The 18541-nt window shown below is 47.4% G+C and overlaps 1 protein-coding gene across 1 annotated transcript in view; it reads left to right on the forward strand.

Annotated features, from left to right (window-relative positions):
* Positions 1–18541, forward strand: part of DPP10 (dipeptidyl peptidase like 10) — a 685122-nt gene that overhangs the window by 128733 nt on the left and 537848 nt on the right. The window contains exon 4 of the mRNA XM_073646140.1: positions 18115–18235. Within this exon, the coding sequence (XP_073502241.1) occupies positions 18115–18235 (121 nt within the window). The remainder of the gene's footprint in view (positions 1–18114; positions 18236–18541) is intronic.

The raw sequence follows: 18541 nt of genomic DNA on the forward strand, positions 1-18541 counted from the left end.
TATCCATCAGATATCCATCGTCAGACCCACTCCTTAACCTGCACAATACATAGAGCGATATCACTACAATTTCTAGGCAAAGGTTGATGGACGCTAGGGATCTTGTCAGAGTCGCATGGGACCCAGGGCTAAGAACAAAAGATATGGCCCGAGCTTCAGTAAGAGAAAAGAAGCAGAAGCTGCTGCCTGTGTGAACAGTGCTGTGCGCAGCCTCAATAAGTGCAGTGCTGCTCACCTGGAGTGGTTGTGTGGAGCAGGCGCAGCACTGGCAGAAGCTGCACCGACCGCCAGCTCCAAAAACACAAAACCAGAAGCCAGAGAGGGAACGAGACTGCCGGTCCTCCGGTCGGGCGCTGTGTCACGGGTGTGTCAGATGTGACAGACAGTTGCTCTGCAGTTGGCTGCAGAAGATCTCTTTATTTGGCATTACAGATGCCTTCTTAGATCTGTCTCACTCTAGGACCCAGCAGCACCTTCCTCCTGCTAATTGACACCCAGTCCTGGGTGTTTAAATACTTTCTGTTTGTTACAGGGAGGCGCCGGTGATATTCACATGTTCCATTGTGAGGGAAGGCTTGGAGCTACTGCAGTCTGCTTACTTCCTCTCTGGTGCTTGGAGGACGTTTGGTGTTATCCCTCTGGTGTCTGTGACGTGCCCTCTGGGTCGTGGGTTACTCGGTAGCCGGGCCCGTCGATGCTGGGGGATGTCACAGTGGCAGTGACCCGGTCCGTGACCCAGGGCGGTCAATAAAAGAGGAATAAAGAAAAGGGAATATAGTTTTATATATATCATGTTTGTGACGCCACCTGTGGTATGCGGCTATATGGGACGGCCGCTGGGGTGCAGATCCTCTGGAGCTGATGATGATGCAGCAGAGTTGGTTCAGCTCTCCACAGGCAGAGCTTAGCTCCAGGGCAGGAAGTGGTGACGTTATAGATTTTGCTGTGCAGTGTAGTGCTGGGGATGGCGAAGATAATGACCAGTCCACAACTTAATGGCGGTTTCCTCTTATCTTTATTTGCGGTGGTTAGGCAGACCGGGGCACAGGTACTAGCTGGTAGTAGAGGTCCGGGCAGTCTGGAAGCAATTTGGGAATCCACCTCGCCAGGTGTAGTTGGAGGCCTTCCCTTTTGCACTAATCTCTTTGCCCCTGCTGCTTGTAGCTGTGCTGCGGCCCTCGTCCCTGAGTACAACGTCTTTGTGCTCACCCGTATGGCAGGCAGCTCGGGCCTTGCTGATGCATCGCTCCCACGTGGCGGTGCTGGGCCCTATCGTGCTGTGGAGCCTCCAGGCGTCTGATGGGGCCAGGAGACCTGCAGTCTCCTGCCCTCTGGTTTCTGCTGCTGGGCCTTCAGTGCCCCACAGCCTCGGACTCCGGGGTCCGGTCCTTCTACGCTCCTATCCTCAGGGGTGAACTGCCGTGCAGCTCCACTCCCTAGGTCTTTCCTCGACGTCCTGACTTCAACTCCTCTCACCAAGTCTGACTAACCCCGCCCCCCAGATCCCAGTTGCTAAGGGGAGGAGCTCCCCTTGCTGGTCTGGAGCCAGGAAAGTGTTGCATGCTGGTAAACCTGACTAGGGGACCCCTGCTTGCTTCCAGGCATGGCATCACCCCTTGTGAGGGAGGCAATGCCACTGTGGCAACCGGACCCCTGGGGTGCCACATTCCCCCCTAGTTAAATTCAGTACTCCCGGACTGAGGATACCTTTTAAAATTAACAATAACAATTCACATTACAAATAGTTTACAAAGTCAAAAATTACAAAAAACCAACCAAAAACGTACAGCAGTCACTGCGGCGCTTAGTCTTTATACCATAATCCGGATAACTTAAATGTGGCTGGTGGGAACCGCATCAACCCACTTTGTGCATTGTCCCTGGGCGTGGCTTCAGGGCTCTCTTTCGGTGGGCCTGGTCTTCAGCCACGCCTGCGGTTTATTTTCAAGGCCACTTACTAACTATTTTCAATATTGTCCTGACCACACCTAGTCCTGTGGTCCGATTGTCCATAAGTGTAACAAATATATATATCCAGGATTATTTAACGGTTATAACTACATATAACATACACTTTAGTACCTCCAGCGGGCAGGGAGCTGACCTTCAGTACTTTGGGTCGATCTACGTAGTACATTTCTTGTCACTGACCTACCCTGGTCCCTAGTGTCTACCCCTGGTGTGGTGGGTTCAGTGTGAACTACACTACAGGTAGTCTGAGGTAACACCGGTAGGCTGGGTAATCTACGAATTCTTTGACTCACCCTGGGTACGACAGGTTCACTGCTAGCAGAGGGTAGATTCTTCTGATCTGCTGCTGATGAAGCATCTGTCTCTGGGGCCGACTGGTCTTCCAGATGTTCTGGAGCCTCTGCAGCTTCCGGTGAGGCCGCTTGGAGAAAGGTCAGGCTGGTACCACAATTGCTCTGTTCACCTGCGTCCAAGACCGGGGAAATGCTCCGAGGACTGTCTGGACCGTTTCCTCCACCTCTTCTGTGGGCTGAGGGCTGTCTTGATCTTCTTTGTGTTTCAACTGTTCAGGACATATCTTCAAGTGGTCTCTTGAGACTGCCGCTGAAGTTTCCCCTCCATCTTTACTGATGAGGCACACTTTGGTGTTGTCGTAATTTAAGGGTAAGACTGTGTATGGCTCAACCTTCCACTGGTCATCTAATTTATGGATTTGTCTCTTCCTCTTGAGTACCTGTTCTCCAGGTGATAAGGGAAATGAAGGTGCATGCTGATTGTAAGTTTTCTCCTGCTTCTGTCTCGCCTGGGGCAAACTTCTCTCAACACATTCTTGCACCTTGCGGTATTGTTGCTGCCGCTCTGTATCCCAATCTGCATCTGGTGGTGTCGTCTCTGGTGTTAGGACTCCCATGTCTAAGTCAATGGGTAGCTTACCAGGTCTTGCTCTCATCAGATAGGCAGGTATACAGTTGGTGGAGTTCACCGGGATGTGGTTATATAGGTCCACCAAATCTGGTAACTTCTCGGGCCACTGGCTACGTTCTTCAAGGGGCAACGTCTTCAACAGGTCTATTACCACCTGGTTCATCTTCTCACACAACCCGTTGGTCTGGGGATGATACGGCGTCGTCTTTATTTTCTTGCAGCCGTGCAAGTTACAGAATTCCTGGAACACCTCTGCTTCAAAGGCTGGGCCTTGGTCGGTCAGCACTCAGGGTAACCGTGCGGGCGACAAAAGTGTTGTTGAAACGCTTTGGCTGCCGTCTGAGCCGTCTGGTCTTTTACTGGCACTACTACCAGGAACCGGAAGTAGTGGTCTATTATGGTGAGAGCGTAGACATAGCCTGACCGGCTTGGGGCTAGCTTCACGTGGTCCAAGGCTACCAGTTCAAGTGGTTGTTTGGTGATTATGGGCTGCAGGGGAGCCCTCTGGCTGTCACGGTCTTTCCGTCTCAGGTTGCATGGACCACATTCTTGACACCATCTCTCGATTGCTTTCCTCATGCCAGCCCAGTAGAATCGCTCACGTAGCAGGACTTCCAACTTCTACCACCCGAAGTGTCGTGCTCCATCGTGGTACGCTTCTAAGACCATTGGCGCATCCCGCCTCGGGACTACCACCTACCAGACCAGTTCATGTGTCTGGGAGTTGATGCTTCTTCGACACAACTTTCCCTCGTAGATGAACAGTTTGCCCTTCTCCTTCCACATCTGTTGGGTCTCCTGAGGAGCATCTGGATCAGGGTGCGGGTCAGCTTGTGTCAGCAACTCCTTTACCAGGCGGACAGCCGGGTCGCTATCTTGCGTCTCTGCCCATCCATGGTGGGGCAATGGGTTAAACGTGGCCTCTCTGTTGGCGGAGCGCTTGTCCCTCACACAGTGGGAGCACTGGGTCACCCCTTGACGATGGAAAGCGGGTAGCTCTATCTCCTCCAGATCTTCCGGGTCTTCTCCCCCATCTGGCAAGTTGGGCATCCTGGACAGCGCATCAGCATTAGCGTTTCTATGCCCCGCCTGATACTTGATGGTAAACTCGTAGTTATACAGTCGAGCCATCCATCTTTGTTCTAGGGCACCAAGCTTCGCAGTCTCCAGGTGCGTCAGCGGGTTGTTATCCGTGAAGACTGTAAATCTGGAGGAGGCAAGGTAGTATTTGAAGCGCTCTGTTACAGCCCAGACTATGGCTAAAAACTCCAACTTGAAGGAACTATAGTTGTCGGGGTTCCTCTCCGTGGGCCGGAGCTTCCTGCTGGCATAGGCAATTACTCTCTCTCTGCCCTGCTGTACCTGGGAAAGCACCGCTCCCAATCCCATGTTGCTGGCATCCGTATAGAGTATAAAGGGTTGGCCATAGTGGGGGTAGGCCAGGACTTTGTCTCCAGTAAGAGCCATTTTCAGTCGAGTGAAAGATTCGTCTTCTGGTTTCAACGGAGGATTTGGGTTCTTGGCCTTCTTGGACTGGCCCACTAAGAGGTCCTGCATGGGTGCCGCTATCTTGGTGAAACCCTTGATGAATCTCCTGTAGTAACCTACCAGCCTGAGGAACTGCGCACTTCCTTGATAATGGAGGGTCTTGGCCAGTCCTTGATCACAGTGACTTTTTCAGGGTCTGGCGCTACACCTTCGGCGCTTACCACATGACCTATGTACTGAACCTTGGGCTTCAACAGGTGGCACTTGGACGGCTTTACTTTCAGGCCATAACCAGATAGGGCTTCGAACACCTCGGCCAGGTGCTCCAGGTGGTCTTCATATGTCTTTATTGCGTTGTTACTGACAGTGAACAGCTTAGCAAGGGTAGCATACCGGGGTAAATGGACCTCTTTCTCCCCACAATTCAGGATGCGGATCGGCACTCTCCCCTTGCGGACATCGACTACCCCCCTGGCTGTCAAGATGGTGGGCCTACTGTCAGAGTACACGGATTTACAGGGCTTAGGTTTCCTGTTCGGCGATTGGTGAGGAACCAATACAGGGACGGTAGGGGAGACGGGATGATATCAGATCAGCCTAGGAGGTCTCCACTCCCCCTTTCCCTAATGTCTGGGCTCCCATCCCCTCATCTCTTCGTGTTGCACTTAGTCTTTCCTACACTGTGCGTGACTTGCAGCCCCTGTTGCTTCAGCACAGGATCACAGTGAACTGTAATAGACTGCGCGTTTCAGGAATGATCTGTCCCCTTCTTCAGGTCCAATCCAGCGGGATGTCAGTCCTGACCTTTATAGGGGGCAGAGCTTGATGTGACAATCAGTCAGATGCAAGGAACATGTAAAGGAACACACCCTTCTGCAAGCTGTTGCCTCACAATGATAAAAACTCGCAAGAACTGCAACTCCAATGTGATTGTTCACATAAATGTACTGTATGTAATAGAGAGAAAAAATAGTAAAACAACATTTTAGAAGAATATATATACAAAAAAAGTATTTGTGTAAAAAACCATATAAAATGCCGATAAAGGAGATGTCAAGGACGACACTCCACTGCCTCCAACCGTCAGGACAATTACTCAATTGGCTGACGAGTGATGGACAAGACCGCGGCTGCTTCCACTACTGGGCCGGTTATTGGGGAACTAACAGTGAGTGTATGGTATATACACCTCCGATTCCAACGCATGGAACATATGTATAGTATATACCCCGGTACAGTCGCTGCCAGCTCCGCAATAACAAAATGAACTACTACTAGCTGCCATCACCAATTGTTTATACAGGCCGATTGGACACCCATTACAGGTAGTGGATGGCTTCAGGAATGCGGTTTACAGAGCACGAGGAACAGCTATTACATTTTATGTATTTAATCCAGAAAGATAGGCAGTGTTTATAAAAAATATACAAAGATGATACAAAATAGACAAAACAATACGATATATACAATTACATAAAATAAAAAGGATAAACAGAAGAAATGTACTAAACCAGATGTCGCAGGGTGGACTCTGCTTCTTATAAAGGGGAGCTCTCCTTTTTGGACCCATTCCTCCACCATGTCTGTTACCAGGGCGAGGAGTGTGGGTGAAGTGGAGGCCGCCGTAACAGCGTAGCAGGGGAGGCAGTGTCAGAGGGTGTCAGCCATGTCTCTGTGATGCCCAGGAAGGAGAGATGGCGAGAGGTAAAGAGGTCGTGGACAAAATGGAGCTTGTTGCAGACCGTGCGTGCATTCCAGAGTGCTCCAGAGAGAGGGAGCAGGGGGGTGGGCGTCAGGGCGACCGGTTTTGCTTTAGAGAGGTTGTGGTAGTTTGCAGTTGGTTTGATGCTATAGGTGGGGGAATTGGTGGAAGGTGCAAGCTGTGGGGGTCCAGGATTGGGAGATATGTCACCAGCAGTGAGGAGAAGTAGAGAGAGGGAGAGCAGGCGGGAGAAGGAGAGTGTCCGGCTTGTGTTATGTTTTGGTAGGATAGATCTAAGGTTGAGGAGCAGGTCTGTAGATGAGGTTAGGTGGAGAGGTAGGAGGGAAGGAGAGATGATGATTTGGTTAGAGGGTGCTGGGTTTGGGGATAGCAAAGGAGAGTAAGGATTAGTGGGGAAAAAACAGTAAGGGCATATGTAAGCATGATGAAAGTGTAAGGAGGAATGAGAAAGAGAATCTAAGTACAAGTAGTAAATAGTTATTCATACCTTCTGGTCACTTCTGGCCCATTTCTGGCATATTTCATTTTTAGTCCCTTAAAAAGCAACCCTTTAAAAGCCAGACCTGTCTGTGCCAGACTTGGCTCCCTTGATTTATAAATAAATGCATTTTTGTATATGTACAGTTGTGCTCAAAAGTTTACACACCCCGGCAAAATTTTTGTTTTCTTGGCCTTGTTTCAGAGAATATGAATGATAAATTTTTTTTATCTCCACTCGTGGTTATTGGTTGGGTGAAGCCATTTATTGTCAAACTCCTGTGTTTTCTCTTTTTAAATCTTAATGACAAACAAAAACATCCAAATGACCCCGATCAAAAGTTCCCATACCCCAGTTCTTAATACCGTGTATTGCCCCCTCTAACATCAATGGCAGCTTGAAGTCTTTTGTGGTAGTTGTGGATGAGGGTCTTTATTTTCTCAGATGGTAAAGCTGCCCATTCTTCTTGGCAAAAAGCCTCCAGTTCCTGTAAATTCCTGGGCTGTGTAGCATGAACTACGCGCTTGAGATCTCCCCAGAGTGGCTCAATGATATTGAGGTCAGGAGACTGAGATGGCCTCTCCAGAACCTTCACTTTGTTCTGCTGTAGCCAATGACAGGTCGACTTGGCCTTGTGTTTTGGATCGTTGTCATGTTGGAACGTCCAAGTATTATTATTATTTTTATTTATTATTATAGCGCCATTTATTCCATGGCGCTTTACATGTGATAGGGATATACATAGCAAAAAGATTTACACAATCTTAACAAAACAAGTCAGCGACTGGTACAGGAGGAGCGAGGACCCTGCCCGCGAGGGCTCACAATCTACAAGGGATGGGTGAGGATACAGTAGGTGAGGGTAGAGGAGGTCATGCAGTAATGTGGTGGAGCGGTGGTTACTGCAGGTTGTAGGCTTGTCGGAAGAGGTAGGTCCTCAGGTTTCTTTTGAAGGCTTCCATGGTCGGCGACAGTCTGATGTGTTGGGGTAGAGAGTTCCAGAGTAGGGGGGAAGCACGGGAGAAATCTTTTGTGCGATTTTGGGAAGAGGAGATAAGAGGGGAGTAGAGAAGGAGATCTTGTGAGGATCGGAGGTTGCGTGCAGGTAAGTACTGGGAGACTAGATCACAGATGTATGGAGGAGACAGGTTGTGGATGGCTTTGTATGCCAGGGTTAGAGTTTTGAACTGGAGTCTCTGGGCAATGGGGAGCCAGTGAAGGCATTGACAGAGGGGAGAGGCTGGGGAATAGCGGGGGGACAGGTGGATTAGTCGAGCAGCAGAGTTTAGGATAGATTGGAGAGGCGCAAGAGTGTTGGAAGGGAGGCCACGGAGCAGGAGGTTGCAGTAGTCGAGGCGGGAGATGATCAGGGCGTGCACTAGTGTTCTTGCAGAGTCTTTGCTGAGGAATGCACGGATCCAGGAGATATTTTTGAGTTGGAGTCGGCAGGAAGTGGAAAGGGCTTGGATATGTGGTTTGAAGGACAGATCAGAGTCCAGGGTTACCCCGAGGCAGCGAGCTTGAGGGACTGGGGAGAGTGGGCAGCCATTGATGTTGATGGATAGGTCAGATGGGGGAGTGAATGAGATGGCGGAAAGATGATGAATTCTGTTTTATCCATGTTGAGTTTTAGAAATCTGTCAGAGAAGAAGGATGAAATAGCGGACAGACATTGTGGGATTCTGGTTAGTAGAGAGCAGATATCGGGTCCAGAGAGGTAGATCTGTGTGTCATCAGCATAGAGGTGATACTGAAAGCAATGAGACTCTATGAGCTGTCCCAGACCGAAGGTGTAGATGGAGAAGAGCAGGGGTCCTAGAACTGAACCTTGGGGGACACCGACAGATAGGGGGCGAGATGAGGAGGTGGTGCGTGAGTGGGAGACGCTGAATGTCCTGTCTGTTAAGTATGAGGAGATCCAAGATAGGGCCAAGTCCGTGATGCCGAGAGATGAGAGAATCTGTAGGAAGAGGGAATGGCCGACTGTGTCAAAGGCAGATGACAGGTCCAGGAGGAGGATGATGGAGTAGTGTCGCTTGGATTTGGCGGTTAGTACAGTCATTGCCAAAAGTTTTGAGAATGACACCAAAATGATCTTTTCCCATGATCTGCTGGCCTCTGGTTTTTATTAGTGTTTGTCTGATGTTTATATCACATACAGAAATATAATTGCAATCATATTATGAGGACCAATAGGTTATATTGACAGTTACAATGAGTTAATGCAGCAAGTCAATATTTGCAGTGTTGCCCCTTCTTCTTCAAGACCTCTGTAATTCTCCCTGGCATGCTCTCAATCAACTTTTGGACCAAATCCTGACTGATAGCAGTCCATTCTTGCATAATCAATGCTTGCATTTTACCAGAATTTGTCGGTTTTTGTTTGTCCACCCGTCTCTTGATGATTGACCACAAGTTCTCAATGGGATTAAGATCTGGGGAGTTTCCAGGCCATGGACCCAAAATCTCTATGTTTTGTTCCATGAGCCATTTAGTTATCACCTTTGCTTTATGGCAAGGTGCTCCATCATGCTGGAAAAGGCATTGTTGGACTCCAAACTGCTCTTGGACGGTTGGGAGAAGTTGCTCTTGGAGGACATTCTGGTACCATTCTTTATTCATGGCTGTGTTTTTAGGCAAGACTGTGAGTGAGCCGATTCCCTTGGCTGAGAAGCAACCCCACACATGAATGGTTTCAGGATGCTTTACAGTTGGCATGAGACAAGACTGGTGGTAGCGCTCACCTCTTCTTCTCCGAATAAGCTGTTTTCCAGATGTCCCAAACAATCGAAAAGGGGATTCATCAGAGAAAATGACTTTACCCCAGTCCTCAGCAGTCCACTCCCTGTACCTTTTGCAGAATATCAGTCGGTCCCTGATGTTTTTTTCTGGAGAGAAGTGGCTTCTTTGCTGCCCTCCTTGAAACCAGCCCTTGCTCAAAGAGTCTCCGCCTCACAGTGCGTGCAGAAGCACTCACACCAGCCTGCTGCCATTCCTGAGCAAGCTCGGCAGTGCTGCTAGTCCCATCCCGCAGCTGAAACAGTTTTAAGATACGGTCCTGGCGCTTGCTGGTCTTTCTTGGGCGCCCTGGAGCCTTTTTGACAACAATGGAAGCTCTCTCCTTGAAGTTCTTGATGATGCGATAGATTGTTGACTGAGGTGCAATCTTTGTAGCTGCGATACTCTTCCCTGTTAGGCCATTTTTGTGCAGTGCAATGATGGCTGCACGTGTTTCTTTAGAGATAACCATGGTTAACTGAAGAGAAACAATGATACCAAGAACCAGCCTCCTTTTAAAGTGTCCAGTGATGTCATTCTTACTTAATCATGACTGATTGATCGCCAGCCCTGTCCTCATCAACACCCACACCTGTGTTAATGGATCAATCACTAAAACGACGTTAGCTGCTCCTTTTAAGGCAGGACTGCAATGATGTTGTAATGTGTTTTGGGGGTTAAAGTTCATTTTCTGGGCAAATATTGACTTTGCAAGTACAGTAATTGCTGTTAAGCTGATCACTCTTTGACATTCAGGAGTATATGCAAATTGCCATTACAAAAAATGAAGCAGTAAACTTTGGAAAAATTACTATTTGTCTCATTCTCAATACTTTTGGCCATGACTGTAGGTCGTTGGTCCCATGTGCAGCTACTGGGCTGATGAGTGCAAATTTGCCTCCAGTATTTGCTGATAATGTGCTGCATTGATCTTTCCTTCAACTTTTACCAAGTTTCCTGTGCCTTTGTAGCTCACACATCCCCAAAACATCAGCGATCCACCTCCGTGCTTTACTGTAGGAATGGTGTTCCTTTCATCATAGGCCTTGTTGACCTCTCTCCAGATGTAACGTTTATGGTTGTGGCCATAAAGTTCAATTTTGGTCTCATCACTCCAAATTACCTTGTTCCAGAAGTTTTGAGGCTTGTCTCTGTGCTGTTTGGTGTATTGTAGGCGAGATACTTTGTGCCATTTGCGCAGTAACGTCTTTTTCTGCTGACTCGACCATGCACCCATTTTTCTTCAAGTTTCTCCTTATTGTGTATCTTGAAACAGCCACACCGCTAGTTTTCAGACAGTCCTTAATTTTCAGTTGATGTTATTTGAGGGTTTTTCTTTGCATCATGAACAATTTTCCTGGAAGTTGTGGCTGAAATTCTTGTTGGTCTACCTGACCGTGGTTTGGTTTTTACACAGCCCCTGATTTTCCATTGGTTAATCACAGTTTGAACGCTGCTGACTGGCATTATCAGTTCCTTGGATATTTTTTGTATCCCTTTCCTGTGTTATACAGTTCAACTACCTTTTCCCGTAGATCCGTTGACAATTCTTTTGCTTTCCCCATGACTCAAAATCCAGAAACGTCAGTGGCTGGATGAGAGATGCAAGAGTCTATCTGGATCCCAGAACCTCACTCAGCTTTTATGCACACACACTGATTACAAGCAAACAGGTCACAGGTGAGGATGTTACCTTTAGTAGCCATTCAAACCCATTTATGTCAAATTCTGAGCATGTTATCAGGCCAAAATCACCCCAGGGTATGTGAACTTTTGATCAGGGTCATTTGGATGTTTTTGGTTGTCATTAAGATTTAAGAAGAGAAAACACAGTAGTTTGACAATAAATGGCTTCATCCAATCAATAACCATGAGTGGAGAAAATTTTTTTTTGTTATCATTCATATTCTCTGAATCAAGGCCAAGGAAGGAAAAATGTTGCCGGGGTGTGTAAACTTTTGAGCACAACTGTATTCTTATAAAATGTTGAGTTATTATTTTTCTCCCTGTTACATGCATTTATGTGAAGTATCAGATTGGAGTTGCCGGTTTTGTTTTTACCCTTGTGAGGCTAAAGCTTGCAGACGGGCGCGCTCCTTACATCTGACTGTAATCGTCACCTCGCTCTCTGTCCCCCGATAAAGTTCAGGACTGACACCCCGTTGGATTGCTCCTGAAGAATGGGAGAGATCGTCCCTTAAACGCGTAGTCTATTACACTTCCAAAGTTCACTGTGATCCTGTGCCAGTTTATCCACGGGCTTCAGTGGCATTGCTGCTCCGGTCTATAAAGATACACAGAATGTTCAAAAAGAAAACCCTCACAGACAATATCCCCAATTTTGTTTTCTGTGTAAGATAGTATACCCGTAAGTAATTCCACGAAACATCACCTTTCTGGTACTAAACAAAGCCCAGTATGGCAACACCATTAATGTCACAATACAAGGGCCAAGTAATGCTATGATTAGATCACCACCACAAAGTGACCGAATAAAGCCACCGCACCGATCATTAGCAAAACCCACCTCACACAGACCAATGTAACACCATACAGTGGCCATATTAGTAAGTCCCGAAGCTACGGTGGCAGTCATATAAGTGTATGCCCGAAATCCACTGAACCAATGACCTTCTCGCTGATCATAGTTCTTCATTGTTTTTTCCTCTCCATCCAGTCCATACCGCCATTACGACATCCACCATCCACTTCTCGGCAGCTTTCCCCTCTCTTTCCAACTTACTCAAACTCCACAGTGCTTTGCAGGTTCCCTATACATTAATAGTATTCCCTATTTGGGCCCACACATTTCACCACAAATCAAGTCCTCCATTGTGCCTCCACATTGTGCCTCCACAGTAATATTCCCCATAGTGACCCACATACAATAGTGAGACTTCTCTTTCTACCTGTCATATAATAGTAATGTCCCTTTTGTGATCCCCATTCCGTAGTGACATCCCCCTTGTGTCCCTTCCGTTAACGATCACAATTATTCCCCATCCCTGTATACTGTATACACCTCCCATTGTAAATATAAATTGTTAGTAAAGTTTCCAATGTTTCTTCTCCTTATAATAAACCAATGAAACAAGAACAATGTAAAAGCTGAACACAACTTATGTAACAAGAGGTTTCTCCAAATTCAGCACAAAATACCACTTTTACTGATTGCTGCAGTTTCAGGATTATTCACCCCTCCATGACCAGTGTGTTTAGAACTTAGTAAAGCCCCTCTGGCTGTTATGCCTTGTTGTTCCTCTGGCTGTTATGCCTTGGTGTTCCTCTGGCTGTTATGACCAGCTGCAGACATAATGCATTGCCAGACACCAGCTTCAGGCCAAGTTCACATGATCAGTATTTGGTCAGTATTTTACATCAGTATTTGTAAGCCAAAGCCAGGAGTGGGTTAAGAATACAGAAGTGGTGAGGTGTTTCTATGTTACTTTTTCTCGGATTCTCTCACTCCTGGTTTTGCCTTACAAATACTGATGTGAAATACTGAACGTGTAAGTAAGTGTAAAGGACATATTGATATTGATGCTATAGCTACTCCGTTTATGCAGCTAGCTCCTAAAATCATGTTATTATTACTATATACATTCTTTCATTCTTTTCTCATGCTTCCCATGCATCTTTCCCACACTAACCTTTTCTCACAAGAACATTCTATGAGACACCCTGCTCCCGTTATCTGACTAGTCTGAGCCGGGATGGGTAACCTTGTAAAATTTCCATCATGAACCGAACTAACGATAATGTGACCATAGGTGTGTTTCCGTAATAATTGTACTAACATTGGTTCAAGCCTGTAGCTTGGCTGTAGGTGATTGGCTATCGATATACTCAATACAATATATAATGCTAAATAGAAATAAACGGGGTTAGAGATTCTCGAATCCTCCCATACAGAGCTCTGTCTCCGTCTGGTTTCCTGATTGCAATCAACCTTGTAACATAATAATTGGACACTCACTTGGTCAACCGTGAAGGGCCATTGCTGCCCTCCCTCAACATAAGTTCTGTGAAATCTTGGCCTAGTTGTTATGATTGTGCAACAACTCACACAGGAAAATAGGTAAAACACTAGAAACTGCAAGTGACCCAGCCGCTTCCTGTACAGACTAAAGATTCTGACCCCGCAATGCCTAAAGGTTCCTACATGCACTGGACTAGTCCTAACAGCAGACTAAACAATGGCAGCTTGGACCTGTGCTGCCTAAAAGGCTGCCGAGCATTTCATGTCCCTCCTAAGGAACCAGGGGCCCGAGCAGAGTGCAATTTACCTACAGAAGGGAAGGTGTGCTGAGATACAAAGAGATCCCAGAGTGAGTAAAGCAAACCACGAAATACAAAATGAAAAGATCAGGTATGTACTGCAACAGAGTATGCTGCCTACTTCCTAAACAAGAAACAGAAGATAGGTGCAGGGTGAAAAGCATAATCACCATGGAGATAAACCCTAGCTGGTCTTTCACTGACTGGCATAAACAACAGCAGTATGACTGGACATCCAAATGAGACTATCACCAGCAGGAAATACCAGCAGGGGGAAAGTATATATAGCTGCACCCAAAAGGTGATAGGGCTGACAAATGAAAATACCTGTTAACCTAAAAAGGCTAATGCAAGGATAACAGACAATAAACACCCAGAGAAAAGGTATAGCTGCTCAGTGGATAGAGAAGCCGACCACAAAGCACAGGCGCAAGGGTTCAAACGCAGATACATGGCACCAGCCTTCATGGGCATTGACCTTCAGGCCACTCGGAGAGAAAGCCGCACCAGAAAAGTAAATGTCCTCTGTGGTGTTAATCCCTCCTGTTCGCTCATCCTTACCTATTTAGCAAATACCATAAACCTGTTCCACTCTGTGGCGGCGGCTCGCCCTGTCTCTGTAATGACGGTACTAATATGACATCAGCATAGGGGCGTCCTACATGCTCCTCTGTTGCCCTTACTATGGCTTGCTACCCAGCCATGTCACCAGCATCCTACCGGACATTAATTCTTTAGGATACAGTACCGTCTGTCGCCCACTAATGATGGTGCCCAGACACTGACTCACCCCCCGAGTCCATGTGTCAGAACCTTCCTGTCATGTGTGTCACATCATAGTACATACATCAGTATATTCCTATATGTCAGGGCATAGTCCTGTTAGTAGTAGCGCTGCTGGTCTTCCTATATGTCAGGGCATAGTCCTGTTAGTAGTAGCGCTACTGGTCTTCCTATATGTCAGGGCATAGTCCTGTTAGTAATAGCGCTGCTGGTCTTCCTATATGTCAGGGCATAGTCCTGTTAGTAGTAGCGCTGCTGGTCTTCCTATATGTCAGGGCATAGTCCTGTTAGTAGTAGCGCTGCTGGTCTTCCTATATGTCAGGGCATAGTCCTGTTAGTAATAGCGCTGCTGGTCTTCCTTTATGTCAGGGCATAGTCCTGTTAGTAGTAGCGCTGCTAGTCTTCCTATATGTCAGGGCATAGTCCTGTTAGTAGTAGCGCTGCTGGTCTTCCTATATGTCAGGGCATAGTCCTGTTAGTAGTAGCGCTGCTGGTCTTCCTATATGTCAGGGCATAGTCCTGTTAGTAGTAGCGCTGCTGGTCTTCCTATATGTCATGGCATAGTCCTGTTAGTAATAGCGCTGCTGGTCTTCCTATATGTCAGGGCATAGTCCTGTTAGTAATAGCACTGCTGGTCTTCCTATATGTCAGGGCATAGTCCTGTTAGTAATAGCGCTGCTGGTCGGCAGCACAGACAGCATGCTGTAAACTATTGTCAGGATAGATCCCAAGTAACCAGGCGAAACATCAGCACCTGATCAATCATCAACACCAGTAATCAATGAGCGAGGGAGCCATGCCCTGGCGCAGCTCTCTGGGCAGACCTCCTCTGCTGCCGCTCACACGTTGTCTCCAGGGTTTGACCATTTCAGGCCATTGGCATGCATTAGTGCTGCACTTGATTTGAGGGTCTTTTGGGATGCTCCATGTCATTTTAGGACTTTTCTGAGTACTTTGATGATGTCGTCCTCCAGCCCTTGCATACACAGAGGCTACAAGGGCCTAAACAATCATTTGGCGTGACAAATATCGTACTGGTCAAAAGTTCTGCACTTCTGTTTGTGCAATGGTTTTCTTGTTATTATTGGAATGTGCACATTGTAGATTCAGACAGGAGGCAGAAAAATCACAAATGAGAAAACGCATGGAAATAAGGAGTGAAGAAACACGTGTGACACAAAGCAGAATATCGGTGACACCTCAGATCCTTCATGTGCCCCCCGTTACATTTACAACAGGTTTACACCCTCTTGTCTCTGCAGCTTCATCAGCTCGTCACCTGGAATGGACCCAATGAACAGGTCGCCTCTTCAGGAGGTCATTAGTGGAACCACCGGCCTTCACAATGTGCTTGTGACCTAAGGGCTGTTCTGCAGGTACAGGGTTGGTCCACAGCTACATACCGGGTTTAGTCCAATTCCACCAATGTGCTGAGCCAGAATATGGCAAGAAGTGCTCAGCTAAGTAGAGAGAAACCACAGTCCACCATTACTCCTGGCCATGATGTTCAGACACTCAGCAAAATTACTAGAAGCTTGAAGGTATCCTACAAAGCAGCCATGAAAACCACCAATTGCTGGGATGAAACTGGCTCCGGTGAGGACGGTCCCAGGTGTAACGCTAGTCACTACTCACAGACAAACCGTGAGGCAGGGTCGTCAAACGTTCCAGGGTTATATACCAAGAGAGCACATAGTAACCTAAAGGGGAAAGACAAAGGTGAAGTCAGGTCACTGTCCAAGTTCAGAATACTAAGAAGATAGAGGATCCGAGCAAAGCGGCTAGGCAAAAGGATGGTCAAAACGAGGTCCAAGATCAGGCTGCCAGGAAAGGAAAGACCAAGAATTGCCTCTGCTGCAGAGGATAAGTCTTTAAGTAAGACCTTCATAGCTGCCAGGGAGCCACTGCTGAGTACTATAAAGAATAAAAGACTTTTATGGACCGAGTAACACAAGGACTGGACATTAGATCAGTGGGAATCTGTACTGTGCTCTAAGGAGTCAGGATTTGATATTTTTCTACCATCTGCCATGTCTTTGTGAGACATAGAAAAGGTGCACGGATGGTTTCTCCATGTGTGGTGCCCCTGGTGAAGCATGGAGGGGAGATGTGATGGTGGGGACTCTGCTGGTGACCTTGGGGTGATTTATTCTAAATCCAAAGCACATTTCCCAGCATAGATATCACAGCGTTCTGCAGCGACATGTCAGTCCATCAGATCGGCACTTAGTGCCTCCATCATTTGTATTGAATTGGGTCAATGAACCAATACACGTCCAGGGTATATAAGGTCGATGTGACCAAGAAGGAGAGGGATGGACGCTTCGTCAGGGGACATGGCCCCCCAATCACCAACCTAAACCAGTGGAGACTGAGAGGAGATAGAGAAAAGTAGCCGACAAGCTCTCGGCACCTCCGGGAGCTGATCCGGGACTGCGGGAGCGTAGTGGTGATGACTGATGGAGCCGCCGAGAGAATGATGAGGGGTGTAAAGCCATCATCAGAGTAAAAGGAGGTGGAGCTGTGAAGAATCTGCCACGTGACATTCTGGTTTGTTTCACGAGTGTTTCTTTGTGAAACTCTGTCTTTCCATACGTTCTTTAGTGGTTTTGCTGCTTTCAGTCTGAATCTATAATGTGCACATACCAATAACAACAAGGAAAACCATTGCATGAACAGGAGTGTCCAAACTTTTGCCTGGAACTGTTTCTCTCCATACTCCTCCATCCACTTTCTTTGTGTCCTGGGTGGAGTGACCAGTCCACAGCCATTGTTGGGTTGTCCTGGGTGCTGTGTCCATATTTTGATCCAGTTTTTTGGTATATTACTGGATGATGGATAGAGAACAGTCATGATTGTCCTCAAAGTGTCTCAGGAAAGAGTCTGTGTGGATGCAATTCTTACCCATCACCGTGGCCGCTCTGAACCACGGTATCTGTTGGAAAAGCCTGACGCTGCCAGTAAGGTGTGCCGAGTCCACGGCTGCCAGCTGTGCAAGCTGGTTGTCTCATTGTACTCAATGGTTCCTATGTGTAACATCTGTGCCCGTCTCTGCTTTTCCGCTAGGCAGCATCAATCCTATATTATTCCTGGGACTTGTGGCTCTGGTCAGTCCAGAAGCTGTGGGGTTAATCTGTCTGCTGTCAGCACTGGGTGGGGCTGTTCTGTATAAACCCTTGAGAGCCAGTTCCCACTGCCAGTCAGTAGTTCTACTCTCCTGGTTGTACACCTCTGTACTGTCCTCCTGTGTTTTGTCTGATTATTCCCGTTCTTTGACCTCCGCTTGGCATTTGACTACCTGCTTGTTTTTTTATTTTGTTCCTGACGTGACCTCCTGGATCTGAACCGGCGACCTGACTATCCTTCTCGCCAGCTATTACCCAGGGTCTCCTGTGTAAGTCCATAGCCCTGTACAGGGGTTATAGGATGAAGGCCAGGGCAGCCCCGGGGATCTGAGCGTCTTAGCAATGGAGTAGCTTGTGCCAAGACTGTTAATTGCAGACGTTTTGCAGCTGCGCGGTGGCTGCGCCCCGTGCACACGTGACACCATGGCTGTTTCCACAGAGTCATTCACATAAGATAAATACAAAATACACTATGGACATCTCCTTATACTTCTACTCAAACCATTTATTGCTACGCTTCCCATACATTGTTTTCTCATACAATGCTAACTCATATTTCTCTCCAGGTCTTCATTTTTGAGAATAATATATATTACCGCGTGGATGTGAGGAGCAGCTCGCTGCGGCTGACCTCATCGGGAAAGGAGGGGATCATCTACAACGGCCTCTCCGACTGGCTGTATGAAGGTATGTTTTCTCATTCTGTCCATATAGAGATGACCACATATGAGGGGTCTGGAGATAATACACTTAACCAGCTTAGATGCTACGGGTCCTGGGTCACCTCCTATGGCAGAGAACACATGGGGAAGGCCAACAATGGACACAACACTTTGAGAGCAAAGAAGTTGGCTAAGGTACAGAGTGGTGATGGAGGAAGGTGGAGAGTGGTGCAGGAGAACGGGGTGGTGTATGGCGGATGGTGGAGAGTGCAGGAGGACGGGGTGGTGTATGGCGGATGGTGGAGGGTGTGCAGGAGAACGGGGTGGTGTA

Source organism: Phyllobates terribilis, unplaced genomic scaffold (assembly GCF_046119375.1).
Source record: "Phyllobates terribilis strain yellow unplaced genomic scaffold, ASM4611937v1 Scaffold_9__5_contigs__length_417890890, whole genome shotgun sequence".
NCBI classification, from domain to species: domain Eukaryota; kingdom Metazoa; phylum Chordata; class Amphibia; order Anura; family Dendrobatidae; genus Phyllobates; species Phyllobates terribilis.